Consider the following 24,660-nt stretch of genomic DNA (forward strand, 5'->3'; position numbering starts at 1 on the left):
AGGAAAGAATGTCCAATGGAACAAAGACAGCCTCTTCAATAAATGGTGTTGGGAAAATTGGACAGCCACATGCAGAAAAATGAAATTGGATCATTTCCTTACACCACACACGAAAATAGACTCAAAATGGATGAAGGATCTCAATGTGAGAAAGGAATCCATCAAAATCCTTGAGGAGAACACAGGCAGCAACCTCTTCGACCTCAGCCGCAGCAACATCTTCCTAGGAACATCACCAAAGGCAAGGGAAGCAAGGGCAAAAATGAACTTTTGGGATTTTATCAAGATCAAAAGCTTTTGCACAGCAAAGGAAACAGTTAACAAAACCAAAAGACAACTGACAGAATGGGAGAAGATATTTGCAAATGACATATCAGATAAAGGTCTAGTGTCCAAAATCTATAAAGAACTTAGCAAACTCAACACCCAAAGAACAAATAATCCAATCAAGAAATGGGCAGAGGACATGAACAGACATTTCTGCAAAGAAGACATCCAGATGGCCAACAGACACATGAAAAAGTGCTCCATATCACTCGGCATCAGGGAAATACAAATCAAAACCACCATGAGATATCACCTCACACCAGTCAGAATGGCTAAAATTAACAAGTCAGGATATGACAGATGCTGGCGAGGATGCGGAGAAAGGGGAACCCTCCTACACTGTTGGTGGGAATGCAAGCTGGTGCAACCACTCTGGAAAACAGCATGGAGGTTCCTCAAAATGTTGAAAATAGAACTACCCTATGACCCTGCAATTGCACTGCTGGGTATTTACCCTAAAGATACAAACGTAGTGATCTGAAGGGGCACGTGCACCCGAATGTTTATAGCAACAATGTCTACAATAGCCAAACTATGGAAAGAACCTAGATATCCATCTACAGACGAATGGATAAAGAAGATGTGGTATATATACACAATGGAATACTATGCAGCCATCAAAAGAAATGAAATCTTGCCATTTGCGATGACGTGGATGGAACTAGAGGGTATCATGCTTAGCGAAATAAGTCAATCGGAGAAAGACAACTATCATATGATCTCCCTGATATGAGGGAGAGGAGATGCAACATGGGGGGTCGAGGGGGTAGGAGAAGAGTAAATGAAACAAGATGGGATTGGGAGGGAGACAAACCATAAGTGACTCTTAATCTCACAAAACAAACTGAGGGTTGATGGGGGGAGGGGGTTGGGAGAGGGGGTGGGGTTATGGATATTGGGGAGGGTATGTGCTATGGTGAGTGTTGTGAAGTGTAAACCTGGCGATTCGCAGACCTGTACCCCTGGGGATAAAAATATATGTTTATAAAGCTGTAAAAAAAAAAAAAAGAAAAAGAAAGGATGAATACCCAAGTTTTGTAGCAACATGGACGGGACTGGAAGAGATGATGCTGAGTGAAATAAGTCAAGCAGAGAGAGTCAATTATCATATGGTTTCACTTATTTGTGGAGCATAACAAATAGCATGGAGGACAAGGGGAGATGGAGAGGAGAAGGGAGTTGAGGGAAATTGGAAGGGGAGGTGAACCATGAGAGACTATGGACTCTGAAAAACGATCTGAGAATTTTGAAGGGGTGGGGGGTGGGAGGTTGGGGGCACCAGGTGGTGGGTATTGTAGAGGGCATGGATTGCATGGAGCACTGGGTGTGGTGCAAAAATAATGAATACTGTTATGCTGAAAAAATAAAAAAATTAAAAAAAAAAAAAAAAAGAAGAAGACCACTTCCAGAATGTGGCCAAGGTACCTGAATTATTCTGTACTGTATACATATTCCTCCTATTAGGCATCATCTTATACTCATTCCCTTCTTTCCGGGTCCGCCGCTGACCGGTCTCTGAGGACTCCCTGGAGAAAAGAAATTTGAAAAGTGTGAGACTTCTAAACAAGGATCCCTTTCAACTCTTTTTCTCTAAAGACAGTCTTACACAACACTTTGGCCTGAGAGAAAATGGCAATACCTACGAGAATGAGTTACTCTGAGCTTCCGCCAGCCGCAGCCTCTTGGCGTGATTCTTCCCTTGATAGTGAGCCTGAGCTACAGCCGGAGAACTAAAGGAGGCATCACAAAGCTTACAGTAATCATTCTCCGTGGCCAGGATCACTCTGCCTCCAGGCTTAAAGGAGCCCATCTGACATCAAAGACACAAGAGACAAAGTTAAAAAAATGTGGAGCTTCTGCCCTCCTTCCCCTCAAAGTTTCTAAGAGTTGAAAGATAACCAAAGGTTATGGTATGACCACAAGCACTCAGCTTTATAAGGAGAGGATGTAATTCATTCCAGAAAAACAGCAACAACAAAGGGAAAAGGCTGGGAGATAATCATGGTTTTGTATTACAATCACCTTTGTACCAAACCTATTAATGGCTTGTTGCTATCTCCATGGAGAAATTTTTTAAAAGAAGCAAAGAAGATTCAGGGCAGTATAGGAAAACCCTAAAATCACATTACCAGAAAGATCAAGTCCTTCCAGAATCCATCAACGAGCATTTAATGAATGCCTACTGTTTATAGGGCTTGCTACCTAATGCAGTAGGGATAAGCAGATGTATATTTACAAATGAGCCTCTGTCCCCCACAAAGTCTACAAATTAGCTATGGATATAATATAAGTAGGGAAAAATAACCAGCAGATACAGGCAACCATATTCAGGCTGAGAAATGAGTTCAGAGAAACCTAACACAGTGCCTGGAAGATAGTATGTACTCAATAAATACTGTTGGGTAAACAAAAAAAGACAAACTAGATTTGGGCTAGAGGAGAATAAAATACCTAATAAAGAGTCTGGAAGCATATCCTGTCAGGACCAGCTGAAGGAAACTGCACGGTTTCACCAGGATGGGAAGATTTTCTGGGGGACAGAAGAGCAGTCTCCAAAAATCACAAAGGGCTATGCTAGGAAAGAAGGCTCTGGAGGTTCCCTCAAGGAGGGGGAGCAAGCTGAAAACTGTCCCAAGCTGGGAGCGGCTGTCCTGTCCAGAGCAAGAATCAGGGCCCTGAAAACTTCTCAGCCTGAAGATCTGTCCGGGTATTTTTCTCTTCTTTGATTCTGTTTTTATCCTCTCTCATTTATCCCACAAATTCGTGAGGAGGAAAAGCTGGTATTGCCATCCATGTTTTAAAGACTGGAAAACTGACATTAGGGAAGGTAAAATTACACCATGGAGGTTAGGAGCAGAGGTCCAAGGTCGAAAGAAATTCTTGTTCCACCACGTCACAAAACACGTAACACCATGGAAAAGTTACTTGCTTCTCTGAGCTTCTAATAAACTTCCAGGTGAGACAAATGCTGCTAGCCCATGAATTATACTCGGAGTAGTCAAGTCAATACCTCTTAAGTTCTTGGAAGCATGAAATGAAGTTTAGGGCCCAGTACTAGATTAAGGCAAGGCAAGCATTTTCCATGGGCATAAAATTTAAGGGTGCATCAAAAAACTCAATAATCAAGATAAAATAATATGTTAATGGAACACTTATATAAATCAAACCTAATATAAGAAATCATCATAAACAAAATATCAAAATTTTAATTAAAGACAGGACCAGTCACAGTGCCATGCCAAGCTATACTGCAGCCTGAGGCAAAAGGAAAATCAGTAATACTTACCCAGCTTTAAGTTTTTGACATTTCGTTTACCACTGATTTTTTCGGATTCATTTGGAATTTTAAAGTAGTACATTAAAATATTTATCTTCATTACTGTTTTGGCTCCCTCTCAAATTTGGGCCTCAGTCAAGGGCATCCCTCATCTCACCTTAGTCCCAGCCCTGAACGAAGTAATGTAAGAAAAGTGCTAAGCAGAGTGCCTGGCATAGTAAATACTTGATTAGAGCTATTATTATTTATGACCATGTATTGTTCTATGGACAAAAACAGATTAAGGAATACAATCCATATTTCAGAGGCTATTAAAGTACAGCATTATCTTGCCTAAAACATCTGCTTTATCTACCAGTGAAAGGAATGTGAATCTCAAGTGTGTGTCATTATATTAAAGTCCAGAAAAAGTTTATACAGGTTCTCTCCATAGTGTGAAGAAAGGGGCAATCTCAAAAAACTGACCTTGCTAGAAGGCAAATTATAAAGTAAGTGGGATTAACTACAATAAAGAAATAAATACTGAAAACCTCTTTTTTCATTCAGGGCAGAGCCTAGACATTCAGGGTCATTTAACCCAGAATTCTAAGACATGCCAAGAAAAAGCCATATGTAACAATATTTCTTTCTTCATTTCATGCATCACAACCAAAGCCAATGAGAAATCTCAAGGTCATGGATGTTGGCATGCTTTAAACACTGCACTACAGTTTGAGGAGTTAAAAGTGCCAAGTAGAACCTTGTAGGAGTATTCGCCCAACTGTACCTTGACAGGCCTCTGGATGACAAACTTCATCCATGAGCATGTGTGCAGAAGACAACTCCCACCCTGATATGTGTGTCTCACCTGTGGAGGGACGGGAACAGCTGGAGTAGCCACAGGTTCCACCACATTGCTCATTCTGGCAGGAGGAGGACAGCTGTTGGCTGCATAGTAATTTCGGAGTTTCTTACCATGATTTTTACCCTAGAACCAAAGTGAAATGAGTAGTCACCAAGAAAAAATGTGTCAACTAGAGTTCATGTATCCATTAAAAAAATAATAGTAATAGAAAAAATGGGAAAAAATTAAAAAACCCAAGCAATATTAACTACATTTTATTCTTGCAGATATATGCAACACCGGGGCAAAGAGCCCACTAGATCTTAAAGTAAAAGAGTCTACACTTCAGTTCTAACAGAAGTGAAAGATTTATCTGGGAAAGATAAGAGAACAAACCCAAAAGAAATTAATTTCCTATATATTTCTGGAAAAGTATCACATTTTCCAGTGATCTACTTCCTCCCCCAACTTGTCATTCATATGCCACTGCCTAAATACAAATTTTATTACACTGTGATCTAATCTATTTTATAAGTCAGTAATGAAATGGATAATCCAATTCTTTTTACAAAAATAGCACTTACAGAGTATCTTTTTACTTGCAAAGGGCTCTTGTGTGCATTAGCTCATTTGCTGCTGACAAAAATTCCTGTAAGAGGAATTTGTTAATATTATCCACATATGACAGGTGAGGAGCTGCGATCCACAGAGTGTGGAGGACTTGAGCTGGCACCTTCCTTCAGCTGGGCTAGGTAATGGAGCAGGGGCTTCAGGAGGCCCTCTGAATCCAAAGCAAGACCTTTGACTACTTCAGGAAGCACTGTAAACCACTGTTAAGATGCATTCACCTCTCCAGCATGTTTTGTTTAAGTAGTTATTCACATTATTATATTCCTTGAACTGACGGAAATTTGAGGGAAGGGCCACTGGTCTGAAAGCATTCCAAATGAGGGTGAAACAATGTGTTATTCTTCAGACTGCACTGTAAACTTCAAACCTGTAGGCAAACAGTCTTTCACCATCTACTAGGCAAACAGTCTTTCACCATCTACTATATGCTAAGCCCTAGAAATAAAAAGGACTAGCACACCTCAAGAGGAGAAGACAGATATATGTAAGCAGTTAAAGTAAGGAGATGAGTTCTACCTTCTGACCACTGGAATGTCCTACAGGTGCTCTTGCTGTGGTCATGGTGACCTCCAGGGAGTCAAATCCAGGGGTACATCCGTGCCTTCACCATGTTCTAAATCTGGCCAGCACAACACCATGAATACTCCTTTCTGTTATCTCCTAGGATGCCCTCCTTACCCACCACTTATTCTCTCAATGCTGCAACATCCAAAGCTCCAGCCTTGGCCCTCTTCTCCATCTACATTATTTTCCCCTGTCTCATAGCTTTAAAATATAATCTTGACAAGTTAGTAGCTCCCAAATTATCTGTCTTCACCTCTGTTGTGGACTGAATGACCATGTCCCACCAAAATTCATATGTGGACATCTAACCCCAATGTGATGGTATGTGGAGGTGGGGCCTTTGGGAGGTGATTAGGTCATAAGGGTAATCAGTGCCCTTGTAAAAAGAAGCCCCAAAGCTCCCTCTCTCTCATTCTGCCATGCGAGGATCCAAGGAGAAGTTGACCGTCTACAGTGTGGAAGAGGACCTCACTGGAACCATGCTATTGCTCTGATCTCAGACTTTAGGCCTCCAGAACTATGAGAAATAAAACTCATTCTAGCTTCAGGTCCTTTGTACTTGCTGTTCCTTTTGCCTAGAAGGTTCTTCTCGCAGATCTCTGCTTGGCTGGCTCCTTTTTTCCTTTCAGATCTTAACTCAAATGGCATGTCTCTGAATCTGAAGTGTCCCGCCATCCTCCCACCCTCTGCACAACATGCTCTCCATCACACAGTCAGGTTTATCCTACTGCCACTTAGAACAATCTAAAATGATATTGTCTGTTTACTTGTTTCTCTTCTGTACTCTCTGGAATATAGACTCCTAAAAATAAGGACCTGTCTTGTTTACTCTTCTATTCCTGATGTCTAGAACAGTTTCTAGCACACAGTAAGATTTGTTGAATAAATGAATCAAGTATTATAAAAGAGATAATGAATAAACTGCCAGGAGAACAGAAAGAAGGAATTTCTTACTTCTGCCTAAATGTGTCGGAGAAGGCTCCCTGAAAAGGAGAAAATCAAATCATCTTTTAAAATGAGCAAAAGTTTACCAAGCAGGTAAGGAGTAAGGGGAAAGAAAACTGTGAAGAGAAAAAATACTATGATCAAAAGCCCAGCATGTAAGGTTAAAAAACCACAAGGAGAGATGATCTTCTGGATCCTTTGGAGAAGAGTAGGAGTTGAGATACTTAGGGAGCTTAATGGTGAAATAGATCTTGGACTTTATAGGCAGACAGGAGCCTCTGAAGGACTTTAAGCAAAGTAGTTATATGATTAGATTGCATTTGATAAAAATCAACCTGGGATTAGCATGGGGGATAAATCAGAGTAATCAAAGCTGGAGCTGGGTAGAGAGAAGACAACTAAGGACAAAGCCCTAGGATAATATAATATAGAGAATGAAGATCCAGAAAATGAGACTGAGAATGTTTGGCCTGTCAAAGTGAAAACCAGATAAGTGGGGAGTATTATGGAAGCCTAGAATAAGGTGCTTCAAAAGAACAATCTAAGGGGGCACCTGGGTGGCTCAGTGGTTAAGCCTCTGCCTTCAGCTCAGGTCATGATCTCAGGGTCCTGGGATCGAGCCCCGCATCGGGCTCTCTGTTCGGTGGGGAGCCTGCTTCCCCCTCTCTCTCTCTGCCTGCATTTCTGACTACTTGTGATCTCTGTAAAATAAATAAAAATCTTTAAAAAAAAAAAAAAACTTCCCCCTTTAAAAAAAAAAAAAAAAGAACAATCTACGGGCGCCTGGGTGGCTCAGTGGGTTGGCTCGGGTCATGGTCTCAGGGTCCTGGGATCGAGTCCCGCCTTGGGCTCTCTGCTCGGCAGGGAGCCTGCTTCCTCCTCTCTCTATCTGCCTGCCTCTCTGCCTACTTGTGATCTCTCTGCATCAAATAAATAAATAAAATGTTAAAAAAAAAAAGGAGAATCTAGTTAGACATATTATGACCCAGAAACTATACTTCTAGGTATCACCAGAAACTTACATACAAGGAGATATCTGTAAGAATGTTCATAGGAGGACTATTAGTTAGTTATAATGAAAAGGAAAAATAATTGAAGTGTCAGGGCATCTCAGTCAGTTAGGAGACCAACTTTTTTTTTTTTTTTAACTTACTGGTTATTTATTTTACATAAGGTTATAAAAACACTGGCAAAATGACCTGGAAGTATTTAGAAATTTTTTTTAAAGATTTTATTTATTTATTGGAGAGAGAATGAGTGAGAGAGAGCATGAGAGAGGAGAAGGTCAGAGGGAGAAGCAGACTCCCCAAGAAGCTGGGAGCCCGATGTGGGACTCGATCCTGGAAGTCTAGGATCATGACCTGAGCCAAAGGCAGTGGCTCAACCAACTGAGCCACCCAGGCACCCTGGAAGTATTTAATATATACACTTCATTGGTAAAACTATAAGGAAAAGCAATTTCCACAATAGGTGAGCTGTTTTTTGTTTGGGGGGGGGGGGGGGGTTAAGGATCTGATGAGACTTTATTTCAGCAATTGACAAGAGAATTTGGTTATTTCCTTGAGAGACATTTTCAAATGATGATTGACACCATAATACCAGGGCACATCAGGTTTAGGAATTTCATACAAATATACTCTAAAGAAAATTTAGTATCACTTCTTATTTCACAATGCTTCCCATGAAATTTAACATATACGAAAAGTCACACGGTGGTAAAACACTTGGCTCTCTTAATAGCAAAGACTCAGTTCCTTAAGTAATCAAAAATCTGATAAAAACACAGAATCTTTGTTTCATAGGCAGCTTACATTAAAGATAAAGAAAAGTCTTTGTTTACACTTTCTTTTTTAATTTTTTTCAGTGTTCCAAGATTCATTGTTTATGCACCACACTCAGTGCTCCATGCAGTATGTGCCCTCCTTAATACCCACCACCAGGCTCACCCATCTCCTCCACCCCCTCGTCTCCAAAATCCTGTTTGTTTCTCATAGTCCACAGTATCTCGTGCTTCATCTCCCCCTCTGGTTTACCCCAATTCACTTTTCCTTTCCTTCTCCTAATGTCCTCTACATTATTCCTTATGCTCCACAAGTGAAACCGTAGGATAACTGACTTTCTCTGCTTGACTTATTTCACTCAGCATAATCTCCAGCCCTGTCCATGTTGATACAAAAGTTGGGTGTTCATCCTTTCTGATGGCTGCATAATATTCATTGTATATATAGGACTCCAACTCTTGACTTCAGTTCAGATCATGATCTCAGGGTCATGGGATCAAGCCTTACATCGGGCTCCATGCTCTGTAGGGAATCTGCTTCCCTCTCTCTCTTTCTCCCTCTCCCTCTGGCTCTCCCCCTGCTCAAACACTGTCTCTAAAAATAAACAAATAAATCTTAAAAAAAAATAACTGAAGTATCCATCTATAGGATAATGCATAAATTACAGTCTATTCATATAAGGGAACACTATATAGTAGTGAAAATAAACATTCCAGGGCCATGCATGGCAACATGAATGATTCTCCTAACAAAATGCTGAATGAAAAGAACAAGTTGCAAAAGAAGATATGTGAAAATAACTTTTTTAATATGGGAGTTAAAAACATGAAAACCACTACATAGTACATAAGAAAACACATATGTAGCAAAAGTACAAAGGAAGTAATGGAACAATAAATATCAATTCAGTATAGTAGCTACATCTGGGAGTATCGGAGAGGACACAATTGGGAAGAGATGCTTGGGGGCTTCAGCTGAATGGATAGTTTTCACTCTTTCAGCTAGATGGCAATATACATGTTCATTATATTATTTTGTACTTTTTTATGTCTGAAGTATTTTATAATAATTTAAAACTAACAAAAAAAAAGGAGTTGTTCACCAGGTCAAATGCTACTGAAGAGTTAGTAACATCAGGACAGAGAAGTAATGCTGGGATTTAAAAATTAGAGGTCAAGAGTAACTTTGTTAGAACCATTTCAGTAGATTATTAGGGGTCAAAATGTCACTCGGAGTGCCTTGGGGAGACAATGGGAGATGTGAAAAAGTAGAAAGAACCAGTATAGGCAACTATTCAGGAGAGTTCTATGACAGGAAGCAGAGATAGGGTTGAGAGTTAGAAGGGGGAAATAGTCAATGGAAGATTAGTCTTAAAGATGGGTTTTACTTAGGCTCATCTGCATGACCGAAGAACAGATGGTGCAAACACTAAAGCATGTCCCTGAAAAAGCAGAGGGTCAGGTACACATTACTGCGGGAAGAGTCAACTTTAGAGAGTATCAAATATTTTATTTCCAAGGCAGTATTCACAGTTTTCAAGCCAATATTACATCTATAACATACAATAATAATGGCAACAAACAATTTTTGAGCACTTATATGTCAGGCAGTGTTCTAAATAAATATTCATGATATCTCTTTCATGTAGGTGTTATTATCCCCAATTTACATATGAGGAAACTAAACTCAGATAGTTAAAAACTTGCCCAAGAGTTTTCAGCTAGCTCAGCAACAGGTGCCTGGATTTGTGTGTACCCATCTGCCCTCATTAAACAATACAGAATAGTAAAAAAAACAAATAAAATACAGAGAAGCCATGCCCTCCACAGAACCAGAAGTCACAGAATGCCCAGACTTCAAAATAACCATAAGTAAAAAAGGGAAAAACATCAAATCCCAGTGAGCAATTGCTCATTCTCACAAAAATAAAACAATATGTAGGAAAATTTTAAAGGATCAGAGAGGAAGCAATGGAAATGGGAAACAGATAAAGAAGAAATACTTTATGTCAAACCAGAGTCCCTAGAGACAAAAACAAAACAAGAAAACAGAACTAATATTTGAAACTGTAATCCAAGAAAACTGTCCAAAGGTAAGTAAAGACCTGAATCCACATACTGAAAAGGCACACCAAGTATCTGGGAAAAATAATCTAAAACAATCAGATCTAAAGTATATCTTTTAAAAGGTATGACATTTCAAGCTCTCCAGGCAAAAGGATCAAATAACTTAAAAATGTGTAAGAATTAGAATGTCATCCATAATATGTAAAACAAGGCAGTAGTTGAGAAGTATTTTTTCTTAAACTTAACAAAAGTGTGAACTAAGGCTTGATGTACAGGCAACTATCCCTGTATCAAGAGTCAAGACTATAGAAAAGCATTTTAAAAATAACATAACCCTAGGAATTCAATACTCCTAAGTCCTGCTTGAGGAATCTTTTGGAGCTTCGTTCAACCAAGAAATGACTGGGAAAACTTCAGCGAAAAGGCTGATGGTGAATATTTTCATGGATATAATTGTAGATCGAAGACTGAATTAAAGGTGGAGATGAGGGTGAAAGATTAATGTTCAAATATTACATGTTATGACACAATGGAAATAATGCAACAAAAAAGAGACAGAAAAAGGGATGCCTGGGTGGCTCAGTGGGTTAAGCCTCTTGCCTTGGGCTCAGGTCATGATCTCAGGGTCCTGGGATCAAGCTCCACATCAGGCTCTCTGCTTAGTGGGTGGCCTGCCTCCCCCTCCCCCTTTGCCTGCTTCTCTGCCTACTTGTGATTTCTCTCTGTCAAATAAATAAATAAAATCTTTTAAAAAGAGAGAGAGACAGAAAAAGGAAGAAGAAGGTAGAATAAGTTCATTGATTCTGCAATACACAATTTAGCTCGGATATCATTAAAAACTGACAACCCCAGATAATAACACATTAAATAACTGAACAGGGTAGTAAAATCATTTAAAAATGTGTGAAGGGATCCCTGGGTGGCTCAGTCGTTAACTATCTGACACTGAGATTGCAACATGAGATTGAACCCCTCATCAGACTCTGCACTGAACATAGAGCCTGCTTAAGATTCTCTCTCCCTCTACTCCTCCCCACTCCCACTCACTTACTCTCTCTCTCTTTCAAAAAATAAAAGTAAAAAATAAAAATGTATGAGGACTATAAGCAATGGTAGAGTGTGACACTTTTCTACATATACATTTTTGTATTGTTCTGACTTTTATAATTATATTAACATTTCATAAACTTAGAAAAAGAATCAAAGTCAACAAGGATAGGGAAGGATCAAAAATGAAATATAAACAGAAGCAAACAAATCTAACTATATAGAAAAATGAATAACATAACCATACTGAATGGGGAGGGGAGGAAAAAAAAACTATTCACATGGTCTTTAAGTAACTTCTCCATGATACTTATTAAACACAAGAAGAAAAATAGTAAAGAAAAACTTTACAAAACAAGAACCTTAGCAGGCAGCAACTCTGTAACCTAAGTAACTTTGTAAAACAGTATTTTGACAATATAACATCCTAAAGACAAAAAGAACAATTCACAAATGCTATCCCCTGGTTAGTAGGTTTGTTTTTGATGGGCATATAGCTTATCAAACGTCAAACTATATATACTGAGAGAGGAAGAAAGTGTGTGTGTGTGTGTGTGTGTGTGTGTGTGTGTGTGTGTGTGTGTGTTTTGTGGTTAATGAAAGCCTAGGTTTTTCCCCACTGAAGAAAGGAGTGAAAAATTAAGAAAAGATGGAACGTTAGAATGTACACTGTTGTGTTGTACTGAAATTGGAAGTATCAGTCTGAACTCAGTTTTCAACATTACGTGCATGTAGATAAATATAAATGTATATACATAGGTAAATATTACTAGCTCTGTCACTGAGAAGATCTAAAAACAATAATATCCCAGTAGTGAAAAGCATACCCTGCACTCAGGTTTTGGTTTCTAAATACCATTTTCCAATAAAAGAAACCTGGCTCCTTGAAGAAATGGCCAGCATGGGGAAAATACAAGAAAATTCCTGGAATCTTTTGTACTCAGGAATTAAGGAAGTACAACAAATATTACAGGGTCATGTCAAAAGGACACAACCACCAACCTGAAGGGGCGCACACTGGTCAAATCTGAAAAAAATAAACATCAGGACACATAATGATAGTAAGAGATTACATCCCAGAATAAATAAGAATCCATAATCTATGGTGATTGAATGAATGAATTAAGAAAGCAGGAATTTCTTCTTTAAAATAAAATTCCAACCAATACATGTAAAAAAAAATAATTAAAAAAGAAAACCACCATTTGGCAAACACCATAGTAATAATCACTATAGGGAAGAATCATCAACGAATGCTAAAATTAATGAATGAAAACACCATAAGAAATAAAATATTCAGAGTCTCAAAGTATCTCCCCACATGATACTTATTAAACACAAGAAGAAAAACAGTAACTTTACAAAGAAGAAGCCTGGCAGATACCATCTTAAACAGTGACCAAAGTAATAGTACCAGTGATACAAAATATTCACATCTTTCCTAATACGATGCACTGGTAAAGACACAACATCACCTGTGATATTCTTGCCCCCAAAGCCACATAATCTGAATGCAATCATGAGAAAACATCAATCAAACTCAAATTGGGATATTCTATAAAACAACTCTTCAAAAACTGCAAGACTATATTAAAAGCAAAGAAAAACTAAACCTGTCTAAATTAAAAGAGATAAAACAACCACACGCAAAATTTCATCCTGGATCAGACCCTGGAACCAGAAAAAAAAGGACACCGTTAGATAATTGGTGAAACGTAGTCTGTAGATTAGATATTATTGTTATCAGAGTTAATTTTCTGATTTGTATAATTGTAGGACAGTTACGTAAGTATTAACATTTGGGGAATCTGGATGAGGTACATGCAGGAATTTTTTGGACTGCTTTTGGAACTGGTTTGTAAGTTAAATGTTATTCAAACAGAAAAGTTAATAAAATAAAATAACACTTGACCAAAGCCACAAGTAAATGGCAGAGCTGGGGACAATCTCATTCCAGAGCCCATACTACCATGCTCCACTGCTCCCTCAGAAAACTCAACAGTATTAAACACCATCTCAGATACCAGGAACTGTTCTAAATGTCTTATACACACTAAGGTGCAGTATCATTAGTATCATCAACAAATTCTTCTTCATGAGACACAGAGAAGTTAGGAAATATTTCTTCCAGTGATACACATCTAGTAAGTTATAAGACTACAATTTGAAGACTAGTCTGACCCCAAAGTCCATGATTTCATATTCTTAACTAATAGCCTATAAAACAGATGCTAGTAAAGGGAACAATAAGAAATCAAAAGGCCCTTGGGTGCCCCGGGCACTCGGTTGGTTAAGCAACTGCCTTCAGCTCAGGTCATGACCCCGGAGTCCCGGGATTGAGTCCCATATCAGGCTCCCAGCTCCACGGGGAGTCTGCTTCTCCCTCTGCCCTTCTCCCCTTTCATGCTCTCTCTCAAATAAATACATAAAATCTTAAAAAAAAAAAAAAAGAAATCAAAAGGCCCTTAAAAATTAAGGTCATAAATGTCAAAATTTTAAAAAATTCAATATAGATTTAGAATTCAAGAATACCTCTTATGGTATAAAAGAAGGAATAAAGTAAAGATAAAAGAAAGGAGAGATAAGCAATATAAAGAATCAATCCAGCTAGTCCAGGCTAGTGCTAATAGAATGACCAGGAAAAGAGATAAAGAAGAAATTATCAAGGAAACAGTATCAAAGAAAATTCCCCAGAGCTCAAGAGAAACAGCAATATGTAAATGGAAAAGAACTTCTAGTGCTGACCAAGACAAATGAAAAAAAGATGCACAACTAAACACATCCATCATTGTAAAATTTCAGATATCAAGGATCAAAAGGAGAGCCTAAGAGCTTCCAGGAGGAAAAAAGCCCAAAATCAAAGTAGGTCACCCACAAATGAAAATAGAATCAGAGTAAGATTTCTCCTCAGAAATACTAGATTAAAAATAAATAAATAAATAAATACCCAAACACACACATGTACACACAATTAAGTACAGCCTTTAAAATTCTTAGGAAAAGTAACTTTCAACCAGAAAATGAATGGTTACCTATGAAGCCATAATACACACATTTGTAGACACACAAGAGCTCAGAAAAAAATTTATGTCTTATTACTCTCTCACTTTATTTTAAAGACAGAGATATATTATAATATACATTAATATTTATTCTTTCTTCCTTCAAATAATGTCAAGATGTACTCCAACAAAACAAGATTGAAAAATAGAAAGCATGCATATTTAGAAAATTGTAGCCCAAGCCAGAGGGCAATGAAGAAAAATCCAAATTTGACAGCTGTGTAGCAAGCCCAGGGAGCAATCAGTTGCATATGGAACAGGAAGATGGGGGGGATCCAGGATAAAGCAGGAATTCCACAGTGGAAAGTATGAGAGTTTGGAGAGGGAAATGGGGTTATGATAAAGTTACATTATGGGAGAGAAAGAAGGAAAAAGAAGAAAAGCAAATAAAAACTCTAGGATATACAATAAGCTACACAATAAAGTCAAGATCCAGTTATGAAACAACTAGTCCAAATTAGAACAGGAAATCAGTGGGTTTAATGAAGATTAATGAAAAGGATTGTAAGCAATTAAAAGAATGATTAAGAAGCTAGTAGTTGTTTTTTACAAAAGCATAAGATTCTTCTCCCTGTTTTTAAAGTTTCAGAAACTCAAGAAAAACAAAAGGTTATTTTTAAGTTACAACCCACATATGACACAAACTAAAAAGGACATGATTTTGAGTAACTGGTGGCACTCAAGAAAGGGTCATCCATTTGAACATTCCTCTTGAGTATCATGGGATCATGACTTTGGAAACACAGAGAAGAAAACACCTCTTCAAAGAATATTATTTCCCTAGTTATAGCAATGCAAATGCTGAATGTCAATTTCCAACAATTAGAATCAACCTACAAATATAGCATGGTAAACTTAATTTATTATTGAATAAACAAAAATCCAATCAACCTTAACAGTGTCAAAGTAAAACTATAGCCAAGGCAAGATGAGAAGTGGAAGAGAGAATGGAGAAGAAAAGATGGGGATGGAGGCGGAATGGAGCACAGGTGATTACTGCTTTTCATTATATGGCCTTTGTTCCCCAGGTGTTGTTTTGAGTTAAAATTTCGTTAAATGTTTTGAGGAACTGCTACCAGTGGCAAATGTTACAAAAGGTCAAGTGAGAAAAAGCTAGATTTGCCCCGTAAGGTCACAAGTGACCATGGAGAGGACCCTTCCAGTAGAATATTGGAATGAAACCAGAATGCAGGGGTGGGCTGGGGAACAGATGGGACATGAAGACCAGGAGAGGACAATTATACCTGTCAGAACTCTAAGGAGAGGAGAAAAGTTGCCAACCAGAGGGATTAAAAGCAAAGAAAAGGCTGTTGTTGCTATTTTTATTTACAAAGAAAAACATGAGCAGGTTTTTAACTTGATTGAGGTAAAGAAGTGATGACAGTGATGAAAACCAGAGCTAGGGTGAGGAATCAGCCTGTCAGAAGAGATATGTACTCTTTGGAAGAAGAAATGAGGTATCGGTACTGGGATGGGAAGGCAGAGAACTGGTGAGACACAACCTTCAGCAGTATCAAGGAAAACTTCTGTCCCCTAATGAAGTGCCATTTGACTATGCTCAGTCCATTGCAAGTTCATTTGGAAAATAACCAGGTGGGAGAATTTTGAAAACATAAAATTAGCTGAGATTAGAGTTGCTAATCATGCCATCCAAACCAATGTTACCAATGTGACCAATGTTAAAATATAAGTGCTAAAATCAGTATTCTAAATTTTGGGATAACATCAACTGCATTCTCATAACTCTAAAACTACTTTTTTTTAACCTGCATTCTGTCTCACTTTCAAATTAATCTAATTAATATGGCACATTACTATTCGGCTGCTAAATATTACAAACAGAAACCTATATTTATGACAAACTTTAGAAATGTACTTTGAGTATCTGAGTAGTTATTTTTCAAACGGACATGCAAATTAGCAGATACATGGGTTGACATTATTTTACACTGTGGACGCCCTAGCAAAATTTACCCATTTTTTGTTTGTTTTATTTCTGTTAACAACCTTCCACCCAAAGTAGTTCTTCCTCTGGGCATGTATGCTGTTAACACAGTGTTGTGTTACTCCATGCCAGGCTTGCCCTAAGTAACCTGAAGCCTGCAGACAGATTTTAATAAAATGAAGGCATGTTTTTTTCTTTCAAAGCTTTTATTTTAAGATATAACTAAATCCATAAATTTGAGACTGTAAAAATATGCAATATCATTAAAAATAAAACAACAATGCAGGGTATTCTGAAGCAGACTGACTGGGTGACAAGTCCTGGGAATAAAACTAAATCTGTGGTGATCACAGATACACATGCTTCATTGCTAAGGCAGCCCCAACTCAGGAACAGTGGGATGTCAGAGTGAGCTTAAAGGAAGTGTTTATCAAGCAGCTTCCATTGTATGTCCTGGATTTCTGGAATATGACACAGTTACACTCTAGTGTAACACCACTCACACCAGAGTGAAGGTTGGTTAACAATACATGGGCAATTTGAAACTTTGCAATTTCAACAATGGCACCAACTGACTCAACTGTTTGGAGAAATGTAATCACAGTGATTTATTACTTTACACAAATGTGTATCCAGCTTATAAACAGTCTACCACTGACCCCTTTTATCTCACACATAACTAAAATAGTGAATTTGCAGTCTTAGTATCACTCTATATTAAAAATGATAAAGCAGGTTTTCAGAAATAAAACTTTCCATCATCTCATCTACCACTTTGTTGTATTAGTCTACTTAGAATCATTGTCAATCTGCCTAATCCTGGTTCTTGGTAAGCCTTACTCGCTGGTCCTACCCTTGTCTTTAGTAGCCTTTTTAAATTTAAAAATCACCGCCTATTTCTGTACCATGTACGGAGACTTTGATGCATCCTTCAGGTAGATATTTCTATGTTTCCCCTCTATAGTGGTTTCCCCCACCTCTAAGTAATATTCATGCTCTAATTGTTTATTATTCTGATCTACTCTTTGATCCATACTCTGTCATCTTGACCATATCATTTTTGCTGAAATCTAGATTTTACTTCTAAAGTTAACTTTTTTTTATACTATCCTAATGAAATTGCTCCATATTTCATATACTAACTTCTTTGGCCTGTTTCTCTGTAAAGAAAAAAACAAAAACGGGTGCCTGGGTGGTTCAGTATTTTAAGCCTCTGTCTTTGGCTCAGGTCATGATCTCAGGGTCCTGGGTTTGAGCCCCACTTCGGGCTCTCCACTCAGCGGAAGCCTGCTTCCCCCCCTCTCTCTCTCTGCCTACTTCTGATTTCTCTCTGTCAAATAAATAAATAAAATCTTAAAAAAAAAGAAACCCTCCCTCTTTAAGAATAACATTGACTTCATTCAAATCTTTGCTTCTAAGCTCTTAGAAACAAACTCTTAGGAAAAAAAAATGAAACTTTTAATTTTCCATCAGGTTCTACTTTCTTAATACCAACTATCTTCTTCTTTATCTTTACCCAAGCTTTTGGCTGCTTACATTATCCACTATGACAGGCTGCCCTTCTCCTCCAACTTTTCCACTTAAAAATCTGATTACTGAGACACACACACACACATGCATGAAAACACAGAATCAAAGGAAAAAAATGCAGATCCTGTTTCTTATCTAGTTTAAGCTTTATAATCCAATGACCCTGCTCAAACTGAATCCTCTCTATGCATAACCAGAAGCATCCATCACTGTCTATGGAGACACAAAGTGATATTAGGAGGAAAAAAAGGCAGGAGATACAGATATAACCCATACACATATATTAAAATTACATATTGCCCAAGAGTTTTACCTCATAAAAGTAAACAACTCTTCTTTAAAGGGCACAAAGGTGGGTTTTTTCTCAAGTTAATGACTTACAAGGGGCTTTATACAGCTAAAACCCAAAACTTTAAATCTCAAGCTTGATTTTTTCAAAGGGGGTCTTAAGGCTGTAACACTGAATATGTCACAGGAACAAATGAAGAGGAAAGCTAGCACTGTGTCTTGGGTTTGAGAAGCAGCATCCTAATAGAACTCCCCTCAAATGGCAAAATAGGCAAAGGAAGACCCATATCAAACCACTATGGTTTGGAGAGTGATACACAGAGGGAATGAGAGTGAGGTTGAAGGAAGGGGGAAATGTAAAAATAAAACCAGAAGATGCCTTTATGCACCACTGAGGACAAATGCCAGAATCTGAGATATAATTAACTCAATGCGCTACACCTGAGGGCAAAACAAACCCAAACAAAGGCAACACCAGGGAAGCAAGCGACACATTCTGTCTTCCCCTCAATCCTAGAGAAAACAATACACCCTCAAAATATTTCTGAGGTATAATCACAAAGTGACACAATCATCAGTCTTTAGGATCCAAACAAAACAGAAAAAGATTTTCACCTAGAGTAAATAACAACTTTACATTACAGACAGAGCCTCGCGATAGAAGAAATACCTAAGTCATCTCTCTACCATATGTCTTATGATTGTGGCTATTCATGCAGAGAATAAAGAGTCAAATCAGTGCTGACCCAGAAGACATCCTTTCATTCAGTGGCATTTGGCCTCAATTGCTTCTCGGGTCTCCTTTCTCCAAAAAAAGGAAATTATATAATTGTATACGGATAGCAATCTAGAATAAAAAGAAATACTGCACTCTCTCTTTCTAGACAAAGGTTAGCTTTCTCTTTGTTCTTAGGTAATAACCCCTTTAAAATTGTCCTTTCGACTAGATACTCTACATGGGGGTGAGAGCTTTAAATCTCAGAAACGATCATCAGTTCAGAATATGTTTCCTATGAAGGGTAAGGTTCAATATTCCAATGTCATTTTATTCCAGCCACAGAAAAATACCTGTGTTTTCTTTAGCAGTGACAGGTTATGTAAGAAGAGTCAGAGGTCAAAGAGAAAAAGCATAACATTTATAGATTACCTCGACCGATGTAAACTGTATTAATTAGCTGGAAGGCAATATTCATTAGGCTAATTCTCCTAAACAGTCTGAATTGAGTTTGGTACATCATGTCTCAAAAACTATTCACCTTAGGATCACAGGTTTGTACACAAGCATAGATGATATACATTAGCATGCAATGACTAGCAAGATATCAAAAGCCACACAGTTAGGTTGACGTCTCATTCTGTGAAAAGTGATGTGTTCTTTTAATGTAGGGAACATTATGCTTGTAATCCAACAAATTAATGTCTAGTCGTTCACTAAGCCATCGTGATTATTCCAGGCACAACTGGTCATATCTGGAGAAAAGACTTTGAAATGGGCAAAGCCCTAAAAGGTTCTCTCACCAAATGCCTGGCCTTCCATTCTCCCCTTACCTGATAATGAGCCTGGGCTTGCTGCGCAGAGTTCAAGGTGACATTGCAGAGTTTGCAGTACAGGGGCTTACATAGCTCCTCCAGGGCAGAGTCTTGCTCCCCTCCCTTCGGTAACTCTACTTCCCCGGCCAGAGGCAAGGAAGCCTCCTGCCCAAAAGGCTTCTGTGGCGGAAGCTGCAAAGTTCCTGCAGACCGGGCAGCCACTGACATAGGAGGAGAGGATGAGGGCCGCTTAGGCAGAGGAAGGCTGGCGTGTTGCAAGAGGATCATTGGGTAGGAAAGTCTTGGGCATAATCCGATGGGCGATGAGAACTCAAATCTTCAAATCTTTATCAACAGCAAAAAAAAAAAAAAAAAAAAAAGCCCACTTAACAATGCGACCTCAGCAATACAACATGTAAATGACCACACCATCTGACCCCTTCCTCCACTTCTCCAAACCACCTTTGGGATTTCTTTTTGCTTCATCTAGCAGACTTCCCCTATCTGTTAATCCACACTGACACTACACTCTTCCACGGAGAACAGCCTTATAGATTTCACTTTATTTTGCTTGGCCCAGCTCCAACTGCGGTCCCTCTGGCCCACGGACATTAATAGCATTGCATCCATGGCTAATTAAATCTAAAAGTCACACGGCTGAAATGGACATCAAAGGTCACCTAGTCCAAACCCCTTCCCTCAGGCACACTGACACTTAACTACTGTCGATGATTACTAAGCACAGACAAAAACACCAGTGGCAAAGGACCTCAGCAAATGTCTCCTTTTCATCCAAATTGGTCTTTCCATCTAGAGGAATCAAAAACAGCAAAATAAAGACTTCCGTGTCTCAGAACCCTTAAAACACTTCTAGAGCTAGCTAAAATATCAAGGAACTCAGTTACTGTGTAAAAAAATAAATAAATAAAAGAGTTCCTTCCCATCAACCAGTAATATTTAAAGAGGGAAGCCAATGAATGATTCTTCATAGCAGAGGCCGCAGGCAGCCTCAGATGTGCTCTGTTTGGAACATATAATGTAGTGTTTTGCTTTCACTTTTTAAATTGAATTAGTCATCAACATTTTAAAATCAAGAGATTCATGGCTTCTCCTGATAAAAGGATGATCTGGCAACATCTGACACATGGTCCTACATGGACAATTAATTAGAATGGAGAGGCACTGTCCCCAGTAGCCAGGTCTGTCTTCTCCAAGCCATCTCCTTCCGGCTTAGTGTACTATATTTGTGTTACTTAACTGCTCCCTGTAGGCCGTTGAGCTTAGGACCCCACCTCAGATGGTCTTAAACTATATTCATGAATCCCCTATAAAATCAGAATATCTTCTCTCCCTCTAGCCATAAATTACCTGCATAAAACAATGTATCAAGTAAATGTCCTCTGAGGTAATGGTTCACACTGTCAGAAGCCCCCATTTAATTCTAGTTCCTCAGTCTTTCAGCAATTTCCTTTTCCCTTTTTATTAAGTAACTGATTATTCTGTTTTGCTCAGAAAAGATCCAATATGTTCCAATACCTCTTTGATTTTATACATGATTTCTCCTGCCTCCCACCCAGATGGTGCTTTCTAGCCCTGAGTATCTCAAAATGAACCACAGTACATGTTCTGAGTTTCCATGATTCTAATTAACTCAAATTAAAATCCCAATTCCAAAATACACAATTCCTTCCACTCTCTCAGTACTATTAAAACCCCTTTCCTTGGTGAATAAAATATGGCTATTTTAAATGACTGAAATTGGGGCGCCTGGGTGGCTCAGTGGGTTAAGCCACTGCCTTCGGCTCGGGTCATGATCTCAGGGTCCTGGGATCGAGTCCCGCATCGGGCTCTCTGCTCAGTAAGAGGCCTGCTTCCCTCTCTCTCTCTCTGCCTGCCTCTCCGTCTACTTGTGATCTCTCTCTGTCAAATAAATAAATAAAATCTTAAAAAATAAATAAATAAATAAATAAATAAATGGCTGAAATTTTCCATCTGTAAGAGAAATGTGTATTTTTTTTACAATAATACATTTACCAAAATTAACCAAAATTTTTAAAAGTTAAAAATCTCTTTTACCACATTTAATAAGTATACACATGGAAATTGCAATCAAGTAACAACTTTTATACTAAATTCAGGGTCTGGGAGCAGCAGAGGTATCAGTGCAATGGGAAAATAATGTAGTTAAAGACAAAGTACAAAAATTAGTCATAATATTCAACAGTACTTCTCATTCATAATACTTAAAAGAACAATATTTTTTATTCTTAATCAGAAGTATGCTATCCCTATCTCTGGGAACATAAAGGAAAGCAATGCAGATTTAGGACCTTTAAAAAGATTCTCTGTAATCATATTATTCCTCTCAATTAAATCACGCAAAGACAGGCATGGACATTTTAAAAAGAAAAACTAAGGAAACAAAAACCATGGATTCAAAAAGTTAACTACCTAATTATAATAATTCACAATATTAAAAGACTACACAAACCACCTGTACAGAGACATACTGATATCAAACTGCCACAGACAAGCTGCCAGTTCAGAACGGAAAATGGAGGAGGGTGTTGAAATATCAGGATAAAGGAAATCAACAATATAAACAAAATCAAATACTACCGATTGCCTAGACATGTCTGGACTTGTTTTATGAAAGCTCACTCCCACTTAAGGAAATTCCAGCACGCATCTCCCCCAATGTTGCCTACAGGTTTCCATCAAAACAAAGGACAGTCTCAAAGCCCAGAGGTACAAAAGACCCCCTCCAGAATTGATAAAATCCCCTGCATTCCTAAAAAAAAAACTCTTGCCACGTACAGACATACCCATTATCACATTTCACCTTTACGATTTTTTAAAAATAGCTAGATATTCCAAAATTATTTCCTGTAATATTCAACAATCAAAATGATAATATAACTCCCAAAAAGGCTCTGTGCATGACAACTACATCTGTTCACTATGCTAGCAAACAAAAACTGGCATAAATCTAAAAGAAATAAAACCAAGCCTTTAGAGAAAGCATGGATGGTGGAATAGAGAGATACTCAAAGCAAAGGCGACTCAGATCTGTTCAACTACTGCAGTAGATGAAAAGAAACTAACTCGATGGCTGATGTAAATAAAATATTCCTCAGATCTTAAAAAGCATTCAATTTGATGCTTGAAGTGACATAAATGAAGGCTTTATGATGGTTAAGGTCCTGGTTTGGAAGGGGTTTTGAGGAGATAATAAAGAAAGTCAAAGCTTCATAGTGTACCCTGTTTAAAGAAAACGGATGGTCAGAGCATAGTTTTCACGATTGGACTGGGGCCTACTCTTCACATACTGTATTAAAGACAACCACTTTCTCATCTGGAGAAATCTACAGAGGAAAGACAACAGTGTAAAGGAACAGGTTATTGACACCTCAGCAAACTAGGGAAGTCTGTACAGTCACTGGGAATTCTGGAAACGAGGCGAAAACGGTGAGCATTATTCAGAGGTCATCAGAACGCATGGGGAAGGAATGAGAGAGAGAAAAATTGGAAAAATAATCAGCTGAAGCAAGGTATGTCCTGTAAGGAAGACCGAAAAGAACGCAGGGATCTGGGGAAGAAAGGCCTTGGTGAACTGGCGAATGTTTTCCAGTCTCAGCTACGACGGTTCCTATCCAGGGGAATCGTTCACACATTTGAGTCTAAGCTACAGACACTTCAGCATCGCCCACATATACCTTACATTCCTAATGTGTGCCTGCATCCACACAAGCGCGCGCGCGCACACACACACAGGCACACACGCACCTCAATCCCGTAAGGATGCCATCACGAAAGATGGAATCCCCCCGTCTCCCACCGGGCGGGGTGACGCGAGGGCCAAGGCAGCAGCACCGCTAGACGATCCGAATGGTACACGTGAAAAGCTCAAAAATAAACGTATAAATAAAAGCAGCGCAAGCCTGTCACGTGGAGGGCAGGTGGAAAGCCCGCACCCGATAGGAACCGCTGGTCGCCTTCGATCCCCGGCTTGTCCTAAATGCCCCGAGACTCGCGATCGCCCTCACTTACCGGAACCCGCCGGCCGCGCCAGGAGTCTGGGCGCCGCGTCCACCCGGGACGCCCGCCGCCGTCTGCCCCGCGCTCTCGACTCGGCCTGACTCAACTCTGTCTCCCTCCGCGCAACTTTCCCGGCTGGCCCCGGCCAAGCCCCCGCGGCAGCTGAAGGCTGACTGTCAAAAGTCAGTCCAGCCGGACCCACAGGGAAACAGCTGCAGGAAGTGACTGCGGAACCGGGAGGCGGCGAAGGAGGAGACTGAAGGCGCCGGCCCGGCGTCACCACTGCGCATGTGCCAGGCCAGGCCGGCCCGGCGGCGGCGGCGACGGCGACGGCGGCAGAGGCAGCGGCAGCAGCAACAGTGGCGGCGGCGGGGGCTGCACGGCTGCTCCAGCACCTCTCATAGGCCGAGTTCACAGGCCGAGTGCGCGCCGGACAGGTGCGGGCACCGCGAGCACCGCGAGCACAGGGACGCTGGGGCGGGGATGGGAAAGAAGCACGAGGCAGAAGGTGGGTGCACCACCCAGCGAATAGGTCCTAAGAGCTAGCTGTTTATCACCTACACCCTGGAAAGTTGATCAAGAGTAGACGCTTAGAGCTTTTGCAACTTTTCATCCCCTGTCATTGAGATCCAAACCTTTTTCACTCCAGCCGCGCCCTCAGTCCGCTGGTTGCCACCTAAGGTCCTGCCAAATTGTCCAGGATCCTTTAAAGTGTGTGACAGAACCTTTAAACGGCACCTCTCCCCAGGATGAAGAAGAGAGTGACTAGCGGTTAAGTGGTCTCCAATCACACAAGAGTGCGTGCGC

At 39.5% G+C, this 24,660-nt stretch overlaps 1 protein-coding gene across 3 annotated transcripts in view; it reads right to left on the bottom strand.

The window, feature by feature from the left end:
- ZMAT3 (zinc finger matrin-type 3) overlaps positions 1 to 24,055 on the bottom strand; it is a 40,741-nt gene extending 16,686 nt beyond the window's left edge. Inside the window, exons 1-5 of one of the 3 annotated variants that reach the window (XM_047730931.1) lie at positions 23,866 to 24,055; positions 19,834 to 20,160; positions 4,452 to 4,571; positions 1,971 to 2,137; positions 1,753 to 1,853 (exon numbers count right to left, since the gene is read on the bottom strand). In XM_047730931.1, coding sequence (XP_047586887.1) covers positions 1,753 to 1,853; positions 1,971 to 2,137; positions 4,452 to 4,571; positions 19,834 to 20,103 — 658 coding nt within the window. In that variant the 5' untranslated portion in view covers positions 20,104 to 20,160; positions 23,866 to 24,055. Of the gene's footprint in view, positions 1 to 1,752; positions 1,854 to 1,970; positions 2,138 to 4,451; positions 4,572 to 19,833; positions 20,161 to 23,601; positions 23,826 to 23,865 lie in introns of those variants that run through there. The other 2 variants (XM_047730914.1, XM_047730925.1) reach the window with 2 other exon arrangements.
- Between the last annotated feature and the right edge of the window lie 605 nt (positions 24,056 to 24,660).

The sequence above is a fragment of the Lutra lutra genome, chromosome 1 (genome assembly GCF_902655055.1).
Source record: "Lutra lutra chromosome 1, mLutLut1.2, whole genome shotgun sequence".
In the NCBI taxonomy this organism is placed as follows: domain Eukaryota; kingdom Metazoa; phylum Chordata; class Mammalia; order Carnivora; family Mustelidae; genus Lutra; species Lutra lutra.